The sequence below is a fragment of the Columba livia genome, chromosome 1 (assembly GCF_036013475.1).
Source record: "Columba livia isolate bColLiv1 breed racing homer chromosome 1, bColLiv1.pat.W.v2, whole genome shotgun sequence".
Lineage (NCBI taxonomy): Eukaryota > Metazoa > Chordata > Aves > Columbiformes > Columbidae > Columba > Columba livia.
Genome location: NC_088602.1, coordinates 101,083,767 through 101,103,480, shown reverse-complemented (window position 1 = coordinate 101,103,480; position 19,714 = coordinate 101,083,767). Strand labels below are relative to the sequence as shown.

The 19,714-nt window shown below is 33.8% G+C and overlaps 1 protein-coding gene across 3 annotated transcripts in view; it reads right to left on the bottom strand.

Annotated features, from left to right (window-relative positions):
• Nucleotides 1-19,714, bottom strand: part of CFAP47 (cilia and flagella associated protein 47) — a 309,801-nt gene that overhangs the window by 20,191 nt on the left and 269,896 nt on the right. For 2 of the 3 annotated variants that reach the window (XM_065070474.1, XM_065070488.1), the window contains 3 exons: nt 18,328-18,487; nt 17,519-17,616; nt 14,154-14,312 (listed from right to left, as the gene is read on the bottom strand). In XM_065070474.1, the coding sequence (XP_064926546.1) occupies nt 14,154-14,312; nt 17,519-17,616; nt 18,328-18,487 (417 nt within the window). The remainder of the gene's footprint in view (nt 1-14,153; nt 14,313-17,518; nt 17,617-18,327; nt 18,488-19,714) is intronic. The other variant, XM_065070480.1, reaches the window with a different exon arrangement.

Here is a 19,714-nt window from a genome sequence, read left to right as displayed (position 1 = left end):
ATGATTTGCTCTTGCATGCATAGCAAAATCTTCTAGTTTCATGACAGGCTACATGTTTTCTGGCAAAATGGAAGCTGGAAAACTTACTTAGGCATCGTGAACAATTACAGGAATATTATTCTGGCTACCACTTCTGCATTAAGATGAGATGTTTCTAGTTTATTCACCAAGTGGAAGTTGTAAGAAGGTAACACTATTTTTGAGTAATGCCATTGGGGCAATCTTAAAAAAAAAAAAGTCATTAAGGACATCAGTGCCATTGATGGCTGCAAGTCTGAGAAACAGAATATAGAAAAATAGTGAAGATGTCACTAGTAGCCTCTTCATTTATTCCCTGTAGCAGCTATGAAAAGACCAAGTAGTAATGACATAAGAATAAACAGCTGAGCTTCTTGAATCAAATGTCTCCTCCAGCTGTTATACAGAAAACCATGATACTCAGTATACAATAGTAACTTGTGTACAGAAGGGAACATTTCTATGAGGAAAAGAATCTTAAGCCGCTAATCTGCTGAAAAGTTTTACACGTTTTATGGATGAAAAGTCTTTTAACACAACCACTAAATCCTACAGGAGATTTCACTTTACTATGACCACATACCTCAGGGCACATTCGGAATTTGCACAGCTTAGTACAACATACTGTGCAGAACTCCTGTGTATGTACCCCTGTATATACAAGTTGATTACGGAGTGCCAGACAGCTGCAGAGTTAATTCCCAAGACCTTCTGACTTGAAATTCTAAAACAGAGACTAAATATTTCTTTATATAAAAAGACAAGCACTGGAGATAGTTGAACAAAGCTTACTTTGGGTTTTGACAATCTCTAATGCTGCCCAAACTTAAGTGAGTAGGGAGACACCTTCCTATGCTGGAAGTCCTTTCTTCTTTCCTGAAACGTAAAAATTTCTTCTTCCTATTTCATTAGCTAACTAGAAACTTAAACTTTTTTTGCCGATATTTTTGTAACATACAGATAACACTAAGAAATGTAGCAGCTTATATTAAAACACTTCTGACTCTTTAAATTAGATCCTTTACACAAACATCTGTACAATTTATGCTAGACCATAGAGTTACACAGATGTAAGCAAACCATACACTCTGAGTATGGAATTAAAAGGATTTCCATGTATTAATCCATCTATTATAAATGAACTTTATTACAATAAACATACTTTGTTATAATGAAATGAAACATTAACCTTTTTCCTAGAGTTTATAAAATTCCTAAGGTCATCCTACATAGCTCCATGCCTCGTTATTTCTTAATTTAAAAAATATAATGTCTATATGATACATTCAGATTCCAACACAGCCCAAGGCTAGACAAATGCCAAAACATGAAGATTCAGACATAAAAATTAACTTCTTATGGGCAAGAAAAGATGACAACATTTGAAGCATTCCAGAGTGAGAAAATTGCAACTGTTGAGCAAATGTTTCTTTCAGCAGTTATATCACACACCACTACCCAGGAAAAGCTTATTTTATAATTCAGATGCTAAGAAGAAGATGTTGTGAATTGCATGCTGCTTTTAGTATCCAAAACCATTTGGGTTTGGTTTGACATATGTACCTTTCAGTCAGAAGCAACTAAATATTTATATTTTTTTCTGCTCCAGGGTGTTTTGTAACCTGTTTAATGCTCATATTAAGTATTTAGTTAAAATATTTAAATATTTACAATGCTTAAGAAAAATTGATGCATTTATAGGTGCCAATATTTGAAAGCCTTGTTCAGCTGATCCCTTAGCTGGTTTTGATCTACACTGCCAATCTAGTTTAGAACTGTTAAAAAAAAAAAAAAGGTAATAAGATTTTCATCACAGCTGCCCTGAACACTACTATATCATCTTACTATGGGAAACCTCTATGAACATGTTAATATTTTATTCTAGACAATTCCATAATACACATGCTGCCTAAACCAACTGGCAGAAGCTAGGGGAAGGGGGGGTTGGGAAAGGTTGTGAATCATGGTTAGAAATTTGTACAAATTGTCAAATGTTCAGAGTTCTTTTGAGTCTTACAATTTCCAGTTTCAATTAAAATGGTGAAATAAATAAAATACTGGGGATAGGATTCACATTTTTCACATTTAAAGTAACGCCAAATACAATATAACATGCTGTTCAAATGTACCTTGACCTTTTAGCCCAGTTCTTTACATGTTTTCAGTCATTAAGGTTTGGGTTTTGGTGGTGGGGGGGCGGTTTTTGTTTGTTTGGTTGGTTTGTTTTGTTTGGTTTTTTTTTTGTTTGTGTTTGGTTGTTTTGTTGTGGTTTTTTTTTGTTTTGTTTTTGTTGTGGTTTTTTTAAAATTACCATTTTAGTGCAGGTAAAATTATTATTGTATCTAATGCAAATTCTAAAATACACATGCAGACATAAAGTATACCCCAATTTATCCACCTCTGTTCTGTAAATAGAGAGCAGCAGGGAGATTTTAAACTACATCTGATGCAACATAGAGATATTTATTGATCTAAACACTGGGAAGATACAAGCACACTATTTATATACAGCCTGTTACATCTAGGGAATAGAAATTCCAATTATAAAAACACTATTTTCTCAAATTTTCTGAATAATATTATGCATTATGTAAGAAAGAAAAGAAGGAAGAATATGGTTTTGAGGTAATTATTCCAAGGCAAATTTTTTAAACATTAAACATTTTTGTTTTGAAAGGCAATTAATCTCAGTCTTTAAGTGTTTTCCTTTGTGTAAGCAAAGTCTTCCAGAATGTAGTATCTATTTAAGCAAGATTTGTGTAGGCAGAATTACTGAAGCAGCTATGTTTAAAAACCAATGCAGTTTTTGAGCTACACAGTACTATGACTTGGCTGTCATTTATTTTCAAGTGCTAGTAAGGATACTTCTTAAAAAGCAATAAAATTAAATTGTTGAGGATTCGTTTGTTTGTTTTTAATTGCCTCTAAGAAGATGAAAGGAAATAGACCACTTTTTAATCTATTTTCTAACTCATAAGAAAGGTAGTGTGGAAACTCCAAGGATTTTACACTCTGACCATATAAATTGGGCAAATGTGAATCTTTGTGACTGTTAGGATTTACTAATTCATAGATGTTATACATCTAAAAATTAAAAGATGAGTCTAACAGCTTCACAAAATAAGAACCCGAGCTCTTTGCAAATCATGCTTAACCTGCATCAGACGTGGTGACATGCAAATGGCAAGGGAGAGGAACTTCTAAGGGACTCTTCTTAATTTCACACTGTCTCCCATTCCAAATGAGACGGGAGGAAATTAAAGCTGTGACGGAAAGAGATACAAATCACAAAAGTGCCTGTCCTTACTACAGAGGCTTTTCCTTGGAAGATGCAATAAAACAGAGCTGCAAGCGAATTCACTCAATTGGCCTTCCTCACCTCCCATTCAGCAGGCTGCAATCTTACTTGCACTTATTTAATAAAGAAATCAGCACAATCACAGAATACAAACACAGAATGAAAGTCCAGCTATTCATAAACTTGCAGCTTTATATTTTTCAAAAGCTAGAGAAATTGTTTTGATTGTTGCTGAATGCAAACATATTGCACTGTCTCGCTGTTTGTTTTTTTTCTGATTGTGCTAATTCTTCAAGGCTAAGCATCCATTGTGGCCCTGACATCTAACAAAGAATTCTTCCCCTCTTGATCTAATAGTCTCCAAACTGGTAAAATAGAAACTACAGGACCAGACCTTAGCTACTTATTTCTACCAGACAGCTGGCACATAATGTTGACCTTATAGACATTGTGAAACAGCTTGCTTCATAGCCCCATTTAGCTCTCATCTGACACTTGTCCTTTTCCTGCTTTTCCACCATCTTCCAGGAGTCCTCACACACACTGTGAGGAATATTAATTAATGAACATTAAGTATGCAGTTATGCCTTACCAGCAAAAGCAGCAACAGACAGCATATATTACAGTACAGTAGATTGTTTTAAAACAGTTTTCAAGTAAATATTCAAGTGAATAGCAAAAAAATGAACTATAACAATAATAAAGGAAAACAATAACAGGAAGCTTGGTGTTCAAGAACATCCTAACATTCAAGTAGACAGTATCATCTGGGCAGCAAGAAATGAATATTATCTGAGAAATATCTGTTTCTTGCTGCAAAATGTCACAAATCCAGGATAATAGCAGCAGAGTAAACAAATTGCACAAGAACCCAAAAAAAATGGTTGTAGTTGAATATGCCTTTCACTAAATTTATTCATACCACTACAAAAGTGCTGTATGTGGAGCATTATAAATATTAGCAAAGATAACATCATACACTTCATCAAATGCCAGACAATAAATTACCTTAAATACAAGAAATAAAGGGATAATAAAGTGGTCTTTTTCTGTTGATTATATACTTGTTTTTCCTCAATACAATTCCAGGAAATGCTCAGTGTAGTTCTGTGTATAAATCTTTATATCTCTTCCCTACAAATTCATTTCTCTTTCCATATCTAATAAAAGCTTTCATCCATATTTTCAAGGCTCTGCAAAATTCCACTCTTAGCCTCATCTATTTTTTTTTCACCCTGCATCCCACTGCCTATTCCTTTAGCAACCAACTTCAACATTTCTTTTCTAAACTTTCTCTTAAATTTGATTTTTCTGTTTGCTAATTTTTCTCTTTCAAAACAGTTCTTTAAAACAGTTTTATACTGCTAAGGCAGATTTCTACTGTAAAAAAAGCCATAGAAAGCACTTCACTCCCCGTTTTCTTTTTTGTTTTTCTTTTTTCATAGTGTCTTCAAGACAGTGCACCATTTAGTGAACAAAATGGAAGTTTTTGAATCCACTTATATGAAATACATGACGTGCATCTAGCATCTGCTGTTCCACATACATTTCTGCATTCTTCCTTGCAGCTAGTTTCCATATATTTTCTCTCGCTCTGAATTCTTTTTGGACTAATTCCTCTTTTATTATGTCTATTTATATTTCCCTCTTAACACTCTATCTTTATTTTGATGTTACTTACCATAGTGAATTGAAACAAAACCCTCAGGAAAGGCAAAAGGATTTTCATCAGCCCAAAGGATCTCTCACATTATCCTGCTTTGGTCTGGCATTGTACTTAGATTTGTACACTAATCTATAAATTAAGGCTTTAAATAAACTAATTAAAATGCATTTTTTTTTCAAAAACATTGTATTCCTTTTTCAACATTGTCCTTTTCTAATTAGCATTGTCTTCATTTATCTAGAAATTCTAGCAAATAAAGATCACATCTGTACCTGGGTGCATGCAATGTCAAAACAGCTTCTTCATGAACATATGTTATGATGTAGTCTTTATTCAAGCAGACGTTATTTTTTCCGTGGTATTCCGATTCATTTGCCTCGCTTTAAATGTTGCCCCCTGCAACCAGTAACAACTCAAGATGTCTTTTAACCTAACCAGTCAATTTGTATCGGCCAACAGAAATGCTAAATTGAAAACAATATTATTTATAATTCACAGGTTTTTCCGCTGCATTCACCATGAAGATGTGTATGCACTTCAGTGCTTAAAGCAGTTACATTAATGACTTATAGAAATTACGCTTGTCATTTGGAAGAACACCTTCTAACGCAAGCAAATTTCTTCAGATTCCTTTGGAGGGCCAGTGTCTTTGCAGACAGGCCACCAGATAACCTGCAAATCATGAAGCAATAGCAAGGTTCTTTTCTCTAGTCCTTTCATATGTCAGCACTATTGCTATTCTTTCCTCCCTCCCAGCAGCCTTCTCACCCTCAGAAGCATCCTAGTTTTTAGCTTTTTTATTTATTGTTTGGTGGTTTACTGGAAGCATGTAACTCACAGGGCATGTTTATTTGGTTTGGTTTTTTTGACAATGCATCAATTACTCTAATTACCAATTTCCTGTAGGTGCTTAAGAGGATACCAGTGATTTTGCTCTAATTCCTTTATCACATTCTTGTGTTCAAATAATTTTCTAGCTTTTTGTATTATGTTCTATATATTTAGTCACTTTTTCTTTTCAAAATTTGTTTAAAGCACTTGCTTTAGAAATCCTCTTACTCCTTTTCTTCCAACACTGCCAACACGTGCTGTGGCATGTATACTTCTCTGAGACAGAAAACACCCTTTTCCATATTTTGGAACATAACATTTCCATTCATGAAACTTCATCACTTTCCAGTTAAAATATCATTTTATTGCTGTGTGAATGTGACCTTAAAAATGAGAAGAACGTATAGATTTAGCCTATCACTAGCTATTTCAGTTCCTTCACAGTTTCTTCTCAGTGTTACATGCAAAATATAAATATGATTTTTACTTTGTTGAAGCTCTTTCATAGTTACTTATAAATTCTTTATGTCCAGGAATACAATCTTAAAATATTGTGATATCTAAGTATCACTTGGTAAATCAGCTGGGTGTCCATACAATGTACGGTGGCTTTCCTGAACTTATGGCAATACAATAAATAAGTTTAAAATACTTGTTCCTAACAAAAATAAGTGTTTTCTGACTACTTTCAACTTCTGTCTTGTAATTTGGGTGCAAAATTAGAACCATTTTGCTTTTATAAAAATAGATTTTTCTGATCATCCTTGAAACAATTTTGAGTGAGAAGGAACAACTTGGCTGATTGCTGCTAGAAATCTGAATGTATTAAACTTCACTGAGATGCAGTTCTTATTTAGCAAGGACAGTTTCAGTTTTACAATGAAGCATAAAATACTGCTGTTTAAAATATTCCTATATCCAGTAGAATTTATTTGCCCTTTGAAATTCTGTAGAGATGACACAAACCAATCTGAGACTTCTTAATTTGAAAACTCTGAAACTCACAATGCTTGAAATAACACAGCACGTATGCAGCAACGAGCTTTTTGTTGCACTTTTACATCTATTGAGTTTGCCAGCTACAGAATGCAGCACTTCCAGAAACTGAAAAGACCTCTCAGTCTGACCTGTTAAGCTACTCCTCACTTGCAATTACAATGCAAGTTTATTTTAGAAGATTAATAATAGTGTGCTTTAAAATGTTTTAACTTAATTAGCAGGCATTTCAGACAAACACATTACTTTACTTAATAACAATGCAATATCTTCTCTAAACAAAATCAGTCCAGACAGATCAGAATCTGGTTGCCTATTGAATACAATGAAAACTTCATCTTTTTGTGGGGGATGTCAGTAAGAGAGATGCGGCATGGGAATGTGTGCATTGTAAGGTTTTAGGTCTTATTTCTTGAGGACATGAGAAGGATGTATGCTAGCTGTTGTGAGTTGCAATATATCCATTGATTCCTGGTCCTCATACGAAATGGGAACTTACGGAACAGGAACTCCGTCTGTTCTGGGTTTGGGTTTTGGTTGTTGTTGCTTTTTGTTTATTTGCAGGTTTGTTGTTTGGTTGGTTTGGTCTTTTGTTGTTGTTGTTGGTTGTGGGGTTTTTGCTTTGCTTTGTTGGTTTTGTTTTGTTTGTTTTGTTTTGTTTTGTTTTTTAATAGGCGCATTTTTTAGAAGTTTGGATGACGAAGATGTCAACCTAGGTTATGCAATTCCCCAGTATCTTAATTTAAATCACTAGGCAAGTAAGCATGTGTAACTATAGACTATAGAACAGCCTGAATATTTTCCCATACAAAACCAGATTTTGTGTTTTGAAAACATGTCCACACATACTCAAAGTAGCTCTGTAAATTAAAAAAGCATACTACACAACAAACACAGGTGAAAATGGGTAACATAAAATTGCAATCTCAGATGGAGTGATTCTCCTATTTCTTTCTAATTTGTAAGAGGCTATAGAAAAAAGAAACATTTCCTAGCAAGTATTCCTCACCTGTTCACATAAAAGTCTACTTAAAAATGAGATAGAAATAATCTGTGTCTTATATCACATCAAAATAGCTTAAGTTGTTTATGCTTCTGGATATAATTTCAATTCTAATATTTGTGCTATGATATAACTATTGATTTTATGATCATGTATTAATTTTTATTGAAAATTAATAAAAATGTAAATTTATGCACACAGAAGTCTGTATTGATGCAGCTAAATTGTTTCTATTACTGTCACCAACATCTATAAGCATGTCTTAGTTTTATAGTGTACTGTGGTCTGGTACAAAAGGATGAATCTTTTTATCATTTGACTTCTTTAATATACAAAACAGACTTAGCCACAGAGATTAGAACACAGGACCTAATCACTAAGTTCACATTTATTTGCTTCCTTTTTCTTGTCCAATTAATTGCATTTAGTTATACGTGAGGTTGAATATCTATGGCACAGGGGACTGTAAATTCCTCTACTATAAGACAGATGTAATCTCATGGGAGGTATCCACTTTTGTTCTTTTTGGATACAAATTCAGTTTCAGAACTAATAAAAGGTTTCTGTAGTAAATTTCTGAGGTTTCACTGTCTTCCTCAGCTGTCTTGAAGAAAGAGTAATTGTTCAAGGTTACAATTTAATTCAATGTTCTGTGGTGATTCTATGTAACTTCTAGTTGCTTTACTTATAATCTTAATTTCTACCTATATCTTCAAAGCTTCAGGTCGAATTATTGTTAACCTGTCAAAACCACAGACCCAACGTACTTCTTTACAAAAACGTAAAGTTGTATATTTTCTCCATAACAAGTAGAGGAGTTTTGTTTCGTAGTTTTTGCTTCATGTTCATATTGGAAACATGCAATGTGGGAGAGAAGAGCAGCCATGTTCATTTTCTCTAACAAGAACAATACTTGAACAGTGCAACTTCAGAGACAGAAGAAAACAAGGACAAATAATTTTAGCATAAAAATGACAATAGGATGTAATAACCTGGAAATGGAAAAATATTTTAGATAGACTTGTATGTGTGCATGTGTTTGTTACTACAGTGTGTGTCAAATACATTGTCTGAGGCAAATGTAGGTGTATAAATCCTCTGCTTGCTTTTTTTGTGATGACAAGCATGCAAACACAGCTGAGACAGATAGGTAGAGCACTGCCTCACTGTTCTGGAAAACCTACAAAGATTGCATCTTAAGGACTTTGATCAGCTATGCCAAAGAAATCACGGAAATTAATGCAGGTGGTTCATTGTGAGGTGCCAAAATGCTGCAGAAACAAAACTAAGATCCTGGAGAGCTGTGCTGAGTAGGGTTTTGACTTACAGAAGCTCTCCCAAAATATCTTTACAAAACAAAGGTGTAGTGGTGCTGTTGCTGTGGAAGCAATACTTCTTCACCCAGCCAAAGAAATTACAGGAAATTCTGTGAAGAAGAAATGGGAGAAATGGAACTTTGGCAATCACCACCATATAACTATTAAAGTAATGCATAGACTCTTGCAGCAAATTATATTGCCTAGGGTTCCCTTAGTTGCCACACCAAAAGACATTTTAAGAGCTATCTACTCGTGTATTCTTGTTTCAGAAATACATCATGTTGGGCCGCCAAATTAGTTTTTTGATTTCTCATTTTTCCTGGATGTATATCTTACCAAAAAGTAACACCAGTAAGAATGGAATAAATTCTGTTTTTTTTATTAGGTTGTTGGGTTTTTTTGTCTGTTGTTTTTCAGGTTTTCTTGTTTCTTTTACTTTTGTGAAACATAAATAACTTCAGATTAGTTCATAATTGATCTGGTTCCCTGTAAGTGTTAAACATTTTAACTGAGCATGATTTTGCATAGGTATTGGAATGTAATTTTAATTTACATGAAGTTGACTCTCATTCTTAAGGAATGCAGATTTCAACACTTTATAAAATGATAAGGAAACAGAAATGCGTGACCATCCTGTAAGCAGAAATATAAGCAAACTGTGTTTGCTCACAATTCACAAGCTCTTTTTTTAAGCATTTGTCATTATTGTTCTAGGTGTACTGAGAAATGAGAATAGGAGGGGTTACTTGTGACAGAAAAAATATGCTAAATCGTTTCTTTTTTTTTAATGGACCTGGTGGTAACCTTGTATATCAACAAGTAAATAAAGGCCTATTTGAAGTTCTTCATTGAAATTCATGTGCATAATGCAGTTCAATAAAGAAAATAAACCATGCATCAAACCTCTCCCATGGTTCAGTCAGGGAGATGTTAATGAGAATTATGTAGCTGACAAAATGATCTATCTAGGCTTCCATTTCTACTCTGTTGCCCAATTCTTTGACTTCTGCTAGTTCCCTGTTTTCCTGCAGGAGTTGGCACCTTTAACAACAAGGTAATGATTCATAACCCAGTAGGGGGTTCACCCCCATGTCAACACTTTCATGTTGCCATTGCTCACAGCTTTCACGAATTGTTAATTCAAAACAAACACTTTGTTGCTCTTTCTTCTACTTCTCACAGAGTAAAAAAAAAAAAAAAAAAAAAAAATCACTTTAAAATCTCATATATATATATATCTATACACATATATGTACATATATATACACATATATATATGTAGTTAAAATTCTCTCACTCTCAAATACTGTTTAAAAATAATGCCACAATTATTCTGAAAATAGAGACGTGACTTAGGTAAATACAGGTCCATCCTCATCATTATTATCCTCTTCATATTGCTTTCAATATTAACCTGCTACACTTTATTAGCAATGAAATTAAAATCTCTGGATGAGAGATAAGTTTGTATGAATATTTTGTCACCACCTATGCTAGCATTCTTCTTTCTCATGTTGATAAGATTTCTTTGGTCATACCCAATCTTATTGAACTTATTTCTTAAAAATGAGCTTCCTGATCTAGGGCTGTCACATCAAATTGGCATTTAGTGAAATCCATACCATTGGGTAACACAAAACCTTCTGGGGGGGGGGACCGGGACAGGGAGGGGGGATGGTGGTGGTGGTAGCTTTTAACAATTGTTTGGACATGTTATTCTTCTTCCTCTGTTTCAAAGAGGTTCTTTAATGAAAATAAAGAAAATAGAGGTTTTCTGTATATTCTGATGAGTGTTGTGAAGTTTTGTGTGTTAAATAATGACTATAAAATTGTATAGAATATATATATTTGCGAGTTTTGTAAATGGTAGAACAAAGGGTATAGATAGACTTTACATGATGTATGTCAAGGTGCATAATGTATGCCCATGTACATTATGGATTAGCATATCTGGAAAGATGTTCTTCAAGCACTAGGTGCAACTGAACTGTACATTTGTTTAGTCAGAAGTCAGCATAGCTGTGCAACTTGCAAATAACATTAGAAAAAAAAAAAATCATACCTGTGCTACCCTACAGAAGCTGGACAGCACTATTTCCCCCCAAAATCAATTGCCATGAAGCCTTCCTAAAAATAAGAACCCAGGAGCAAGGAGCTAAGACCAGCCTTTGGGCTGTGAGAAGAGCCATGAATTAATAAAGATTAGGGAAGTAAATTATAAACATCCTTATGGTTGCTTTATGTGATAAACTGAAGCCATCTGAAGGGATGAGATACAAAGGACCATTACAAACACAGATCCAGAACAGGACTGATCAGTGTGTTTCCTCAACTAAAAGATATTCTGGCTGTGCACTACACATGGTCTCAACAGGGTCAAATTTGGTTATTTAGAAATTTATGAATTTCAGTCAAAATCCGTATAACTGATAATTTGTGAACAATGTTTTCCTTAGAAGGTCACGGAAAATTAAACATGTTTGTATTTCCCATTGAAAATTTAAAATAAACTAAAACAGTTGGGGCTTTTTAGAACAAAAAAATAACACTTGTTTGGTTTCATCTTGGATCTTAAATGTCTTTAGAGCCATATGTATGAAAACAGATGAAAACTACATATAAGTTAGGAATATACATTTTAAAAAAATGAGGATTATATTTTAAAAGGCCATATCATAATTACTAAGTCTAAGACATTAAGTTGTAATTATATGATCTCTGTAACTTTTCTGACTCCTGAAAAACAAACTTTGGCATTTTAGCTAGACAGTATTTAGATTGTCCCTTATTTCTTAAGAAATTACAACAATTTTCTGTTTCAAATGATATCTTCTGGATTGGAAGAAATTGAATTCTTTTAACAGAAAAGGCATGCTTGAAGATTTTTCACTTCTCAAGATGTTACACTTGTCCAAATAATTTAAATACTGAAGCACAGTAGTAGCTGTTTAAATCTGATCTGCCCGTAATTTTCATCATTTATCTTTGGATGTAGATACAGCTTACTACACATCAAGCATACACTCTGATAAACTGCACTTTCCAAAAAGTAAAAATAAAAAACAACTTCCTAGGCAGTCATCTTAGAGGTTTACACTGCAGAAAGCTGAGATAGTACCACTAAATTATATTCTTATGAGGTATCAAATTCATCTAGCAATAATGACATTATTATGTCATTGAAAATCATGAAAAGCACCAGAGTTATAAATGATCTTAACAGCTGTGATGTAAAGCATTTCATTACCAGACTCCTTGCTTGAAAAGATGCACTTTCCCAAATCAATGTCTTGCAGTATGTGCAGAAGCCAGTGTTAATAAATACGAGATACTACTCCTATGAATAAAACAAGAACTACACATCTTTCAAAATGCTGCCTCAGCTTGCTCAATGCATGTCATTTTTGCCAATTCAGATGCCACCATGTTGGAAGGAAATAGCTCAGGTATGTTTAAGGTAGCCTACTCATATGTGAAAAGCCAATAAAGAGTTAAGCCTGCCACTCTATAGTAAAAAAAAAAAAAAAAAGTACCATGTATTTTGATACACATCAGTCCTCACAAGGCTGGATAAAGTTATAAAATAATATTTACAGTTCTCCAAAGAGGCAAGAATGTATGTTGAGAACTTCACATTTTTATTTTACTAGACTGAACATTATTGCTTCGTAATATGGCAATATAAAACTATAATCTGCCCAGATAATAAGTTATATTTGACATCATAATATGAGCAAATATCAAGTTTAACTAAGTAGTTACAAATATTAATAAGTAAGTATATGCTCTGCAAACTCGTGTTAACAGTTCAACTTGATCCCCTCCTGTTTCACAACCATTAAATAAAAAAAAATCTGTTTAAAGATCTGGGTAGTGATTGCTGATAGTCAGTGTACATGGTGAAGGCATATTTGCATGAAAATCATTCTTACAGGAAGGATGCAATGCATTTTGATTTACATTTGGCAGCTTTTCAGTTTTTCACAGTTCTTTGGCATGAGTTTCTGTAACACAGTATTCCGGCAAAGGCTCTACTGGGCCAGAGTCTAAACACCATAAGTGAGACACAAAAGCCAAGTGCTCCTGCTTCTCAAACTGATTGCCTAATAGATTGCAAACATAGCAACTTTTGTAGACTCATCTTTTACCACAACACAATGCATTACACTCCTGTCAAATTTGGAGCATGAGTGAAATCCCTTCCTTTTATTTACAGCTATGTTAAACACTCACTAGGATGTCTCATGCCATGTATTATAGTTTTTATATAACACTTTTCTTAGAAAATAGGATGACTTTGAACACAAAAAGAAATGTGTCATAGATTATGTCTCAAAGGTGCAATAATTGATACAGGTAAAATAGAACAATGCATAATTTGTTGTAGCAAGTATGACTCTTAACATACGTCATTAACAGAAATACCAGACATACAGCAGTAACTAGCATTCTTTTCTTACTACTTATATGTTGTATCATTCTGTTTCAGAGATATATAATATGAAAAGCTGGTGTATCTCTGAAGAAATTGATTTTCACTGTGTCCTCTGCTGATTAACAGTAAGTGAAAACTATCTTTTTACAAAGCTTTATTGCTTCTTTCAAACAAGGCCTCCTTCTTTAATCCATTTTGCTGCAGATATTGGCCTGCTGGTGGGAATGCCTCTCACAAACAGGGACAACCTGCAGATAAATATTTCCCTGCAGTGCTTACACAGGCATATTTTTGCTAACTTTAGACTTTGTGGAGGCTATTCTGTTTTAAAGGAGAGAGGGTATGCTTCCAAGCCTCATACCTAAGACAGATAGAAAAAGAGAAGTTCAGGTTAAAAGGTGCCTATAACTGCAGCCATACTGTTATATGAAAGTCACATATTTATTTGCTACAGGATAGAAATATGAACTGAGAGAAGGATTTGTCTAAACCTCATGTGTTGTCACGGCAGAGCTACATTTGGTGAAGCGCTTACCTTCTTTGTAATGTTCCTAAAATAGCATGATATCCAAGCTATTTATTCTTACCATTGGTGACTTGAACTTCTTGGATGTTGTCTGGCTTGTTTGTATTGAGCATGGCAGAATTTCTCGTGGCAGGCACAGCAGTTGCACCAGCAGCTACACCAGCCAGCTGCACTTCTACTCTTCTTTCCACTCTCTGTCTGGCTCGACAGCGTACCACAGCTACACAAAGGCAAGAACCCATTATTTGTAAAGCAAGAGCATCTCAATTTTAAACAACAAAGATAAATATAGAAGTTAAATGTGTTTAGAGAATGACATAATTCCAATAAGGACCAAGACAATTTAAAGCTTTTCCCCAACCCAGAGTTTCTGTTGTTCTGTTGAGCTGAAGTAGTAGAAAACACTTGTAAGGAAATGAAAATCTTTTTCTACAGTTAGTTCACAACAGCCCTTGCAAGTTTCTCCCTCTTTTGTAGTCATGAAATGTATCTTCATTTTACTTCATTTGCAAACAGAAATTACAGCATAGTTTGAGAGATGACAATGACAAAGGAAGACTAAAAGCAAAACAAATAAATAAAAGAGTTTAAAAATTAAATGAAATAATATTATGTTACACTTTGATTTCTTAGTTTAAGAATACTGTTGTTCAAACTTCATCTTTTACAGAACTGTGCCAGAATAGGAAGCATTCTCACACCAGTTTCTCTCTGAAGCATGACAGAGCTTTTTTTTGATTCCGTAAGCGATTTTAATTTACTGCTTCTAAAAGATGTCTCTTTTCATTACAAGGTAGTTGGGGTTTAGCTTATACACTTGATTCTAAAAAGCTTACTTCAATAGTTCTTGTTTATGGTTCTTTCAATAATTATTGGTGCAGAAAGAGGAGAAAATTAAATGCAAGAACTGAAAGGAAAATGTTTTCCCAAAGAAAAGACTTAGAATTTTTTAGAGTTACAGAAATCAACATGAAAAAGAAGAGCTGATTACAGACTTCTCAGTTTCAAGGTGTAAATATTATTTTTATCACAATTATATCCAATGATTTTTTAAAAATTAACTCTGAATTTAACATCAGGATTTAATGATAAATAATTTAGGACTATATCTTGGTAATTATGTCAAGTGTTTAAAAAAAAAAAAAAACAAAAACAGAAATTAAACTCTTACTTCTATGCTATGTTTATTTAACTTCAGCTTTCAGTTCTGAAGCTTGATTCATTATCATTATTTTGGAAAACAGACAACCGCACATCAAGTTCAAGTAATTTCCTTTCTCTAAATTTACCAAGTATTTCAGATTCCTGTGTGCACATATTATATCCACGTAATTTTCTACTCTGCAGCTCAACTTACTACCAAAAATTATTCTACCTTTTCTTTTTCCTAAATGGTTAAGTAATATTTATGTATAAAAATCAGATACCTGTGGAATTTGACTGGACAATTCCCTGAGCAATCTGATCTAATTAGACCTGGCTTTGATCAGGGAGTTGGATTAGATGACCTCCAGTGGTCCCTTCCAACCTAAATTATTGTATGCTCGACAAGAAATTAAAAAAAAATATGGATGATTGTCCATTTGTAATCAATTTTATAAGATAGCCAAGTTGTAATTACTTAACATGTACTACATGGATTGTGACCACTGATGATTTTAATTGGTCTCATGAGATACTAAGCCAAGTGACTTCTAGAAGTTGAAGTATATTAAGATGCAAATAAGAATTACACAAAAGATGAACTGCCTAATATATTAGCAAAGCAGCTTCGGGTTTTGACATAACATCTTGTAGCCTCCAGGCAATTTTAAGAAATGTCTGCATTAAAAGAAATTACAATACTATTTCAATCATTATTAAAAACAATGATTCAAAACCAAAGTAGGTTTCTTTTAAATTACCTGCTTTGGATTCATATCTTACAACAGGGACTTTTAAAAAGTCAGTTTATAAGTGAAAACTATAGGCTTTCAGAATCAAGGCAGGAATGGAGTCTATTTCATAAATACACTTAAAAAGAGGTATTTAATTTTCCAGGTAATTTTCAATGGAAAATCTAGTACTTCCTTAAAAAGAAAAATAGCCCAACATAACACCGTGATGGCCAAAAAGAGATGTATTCAAAATGAATGCAATGTTCCCTGTATGCATTGCAGACATTCACTGAACACAAACTAGTATATAATACATTCAGTTATAAATATTCAGCAGTTTAGTTTTGCTGTTTTAAAGAAGCATTTAGGAATTCAAAATTACTTAAGATTTGATATTACTTCAGTTTCTGATCATATACAGAAGCGATATCGCTTAAACAACTTATGAATGCTAACAGCTTTAATTAATAACTTCTATACATAATGAAAACAATAGCCAAAAAAATGGACAAATATCTCAAAGTCTGCCAATGAATTACATAACACCTTTAAATAACACAGCAAACATTCACATCAAAATACACAGTTTTAATGCTAATGAGACTCATTAAAACCATAATTCTGGACAACAGTTGATTGCATCATAATATTCTGCTTCATTTGTTAAGGTATTAAAGTGGAAATTTAAGAGATGAAAGCTCTAATTAATACCACATCATTGGCATTTGTCTGCAAGTAAATGGTCTTTAAGCAAGTTGAATTCATTACAGTAAAAATATCTATTTCTACACTTTTTCAGAGGTTATTCCTGCACCTTAGTCTATTTAGTGTAGAAAGGTATTCTATTCACTCATGAAAAGACAAGATGAAAAGACAATTTGGTGTAAAACTGTCCTTCATCTGCACCTTAAGCTGTAGTTTCATCAATGTTATAGATTTAAAAGTCTGTTCATAATTTCTGTTTCACAATTCTGGGATTGTACTACACCTTTAAAAAATAGGTGCATCAAATCTATAAACATTTAGTATCCCCAAATTAAGCAACAACAAAAACCCTACGAATGTAAGTCGTCTTTTACTGCAAGTTTAATCCTCAGGAGCAAGTAGAAAAGTCACTACTATTCACTCTACTCTATATTCGGGTTTTGATTAAGAAACAAAATTCAAGGCTGAGAGAAACAGTGGACATCTACTCTGACATTTTGTACCCTGTAAGCTCTACAGAAGGGTGTTCTGGATATGCAAGCAGAAATCTACCCTTGTGTCAATCTTTCATTTGATTTACCTTCAGTTCCTAACCAGGCATTAACTGGGACAGTTAAGGGCATGAGCCTTGAGATTTGCAAGACTACTTCTGGCTCTTTTTATCCACAACAAAATAAAATATCTAGGTTTGCTTTGTAGGCTGGGAAAGGAGATACTCTATTTGTGATTTTTTAACATGCAGCGAAGTGCTACTGGATATTCTCATGATCAAGCAGTAGAGAACACAATTGACTATTTAATTTTCTTAAATTTAGTGTTTGAGTTTTTTTCAATCGTTACCTACCTGGAACTAATTTCTGCTGTGGTACTTCCGGTATTCCACGAACTGGATATATCCAGAGTATTCCCTGAATTCCCCCATTCTTGGCTAAAGTAACACTGCTTGGAAAATAAGTGAAGAGTATCACTATGAGACAGTTGAGAATTTTTTCCAAAGTAATCTAGACTTCAGAGTTTTTGGAGAGTTGAGACTCCATTTTATTGTACACTGTAATGTTTAACATAACTAAGAAAAATATGAAATAAGATTCAACCAAATCAGAAGAGCAATAATTTACACCCATTTAGTTTATTGTCTTAGAATATTATTCTTTGGGGATATGAGAAAATTTGGCTTGATTTACTCTCTCTTATGTCATGTCTACACTGAAACAAAGTTTATGCAGTTCATAGAATCATAGAATGTCCTGAGACGAAAGGGACCCACAAGGATCATTGAGTCCAACTCCTAATTAATGTTAATGTAGTTAATGCATAATTACATAAACATATCCACACGAGAATCATTATTAGCCCAAATATACTGAAAAATTAGAAGCATCTAAGGGCTGTCATTTGCTCAATAAATGCACTGGCAGCTAGTACTTCACATTTTTTTAATTTAAAGTTAGATAAGTATTGAAACACATAAAAGTCTTACTCTAAATCTACATGCTTTGCAGGGTACATTGAAAGCCTATGTTGCACACTTAATGCCCTCAAACTCAAACACTTGATTGCCCTTGGGAGATACACACAAATAGCTGAAGGGGAAAATGATGATAGGAATAAGTATCCTCAACCACTTTCTCTTTTCCTATTAGAATAAATTACCTCTTTAAGTCTTTATTTAATTCAGCAGAATCCTCATAAGGCCAGTTTTCACCATTTTCCCTCATTACATGAATTACCACCACAGCCTCATACATTTTCATTGTATCCGGCATAAACAACAATGGAATGTCCAGTTTTTCTTTCGGAGCTAATCGGATTCCTGTAAGATAGAAAAGAAATAGTATTTTGAAAGTTTTGAAAACTATTTATATCTTTTTACTCATGTATTTCTTTTTTTTTTTTTTTTTTTTTTTTTTTTTTTCTGTTTAATACACTATTTTACATTTTACCATAGTATACTGTTCTCCCTGTGGTAATAAATCTCATTTTACCCTGCTCCTACTACAGCCAAATCTCATCTTACAGTAACATTTGTGGTATGTCTTCCTGTAATAAGGTACTTTGTGATTCAGTGTCCTGGATAGAGGAGATCACATAAAGATCCCATGTAAACATGGGATATTCAAAGGTCACGTCTAACATGTAAGTCAATCCCATGATTTTCTAGAGTAACACTACATAAAAAAGATCAATCTGAAAGCAATTGTTCATGTTCAAGACATAGTCAAAATACATTTGAAATAATCTACATTATTATTATACAAGCCATGTCTTTATTGTGCGATTATTCATCTAATTGATTTTGCAGTTTGGAAAAAAAAAACACAACAACAACAGAAAACCCCACCCTATGCTGTGTATAATGAAGGTGGCCTGATACACTGCATTTTTAAGGGCCTTTTTCCAACAATTTGCCAGTCTGCCAAGTGTCAGAACATCTATCTCAGGCCATGTTCCAGCTACTTCAGAAATAAAGTTATAGAAAAAATTACACAACGTAGAACAAGTAAGTAAGTCATACAGTCTTTTCACTATCAAGCTCCTTTATTTGAAAATCATTCTTGAAATCTGGTGGAACTGACATTGCAGGGTTAGGGTTTCAGCTTTAATTCTATTTGCAGAAAACCTCTTAGTTGTAACTACTTCTACGTTAAGCTTTAAATCCATTTTTGTGATAATTTTTCATGCCTGCTACAATGCATACACGTCAACACAGGCCTCTGAGTATCAATCCCTGAGAATGACTCAATCTGCTCAAGTTGGTATGCATGGGACAAGCAGCACGGTCGCTGTTGTTACTTCTGATAACCACAGGCTGCTGTGTGCTCAAAACATGTCAGCAGGGAAAGTTTCTCTTGTGCTCCAAATGCTCACCTTCCTACAGCCTAAGTGGCTAGGGGGTGAAGACCTTAATTGTGAGAGCTGTAGCTGTAATGCAGTCTCAGGAAAGACAAAATAAAAAAAAAGAGGTGGATGTGTGGAAGTTTGGGAATGAAGGTGGATGTGTAGGGAGAGGGAGTAAAGTGATGACATACAGGAATGGCCA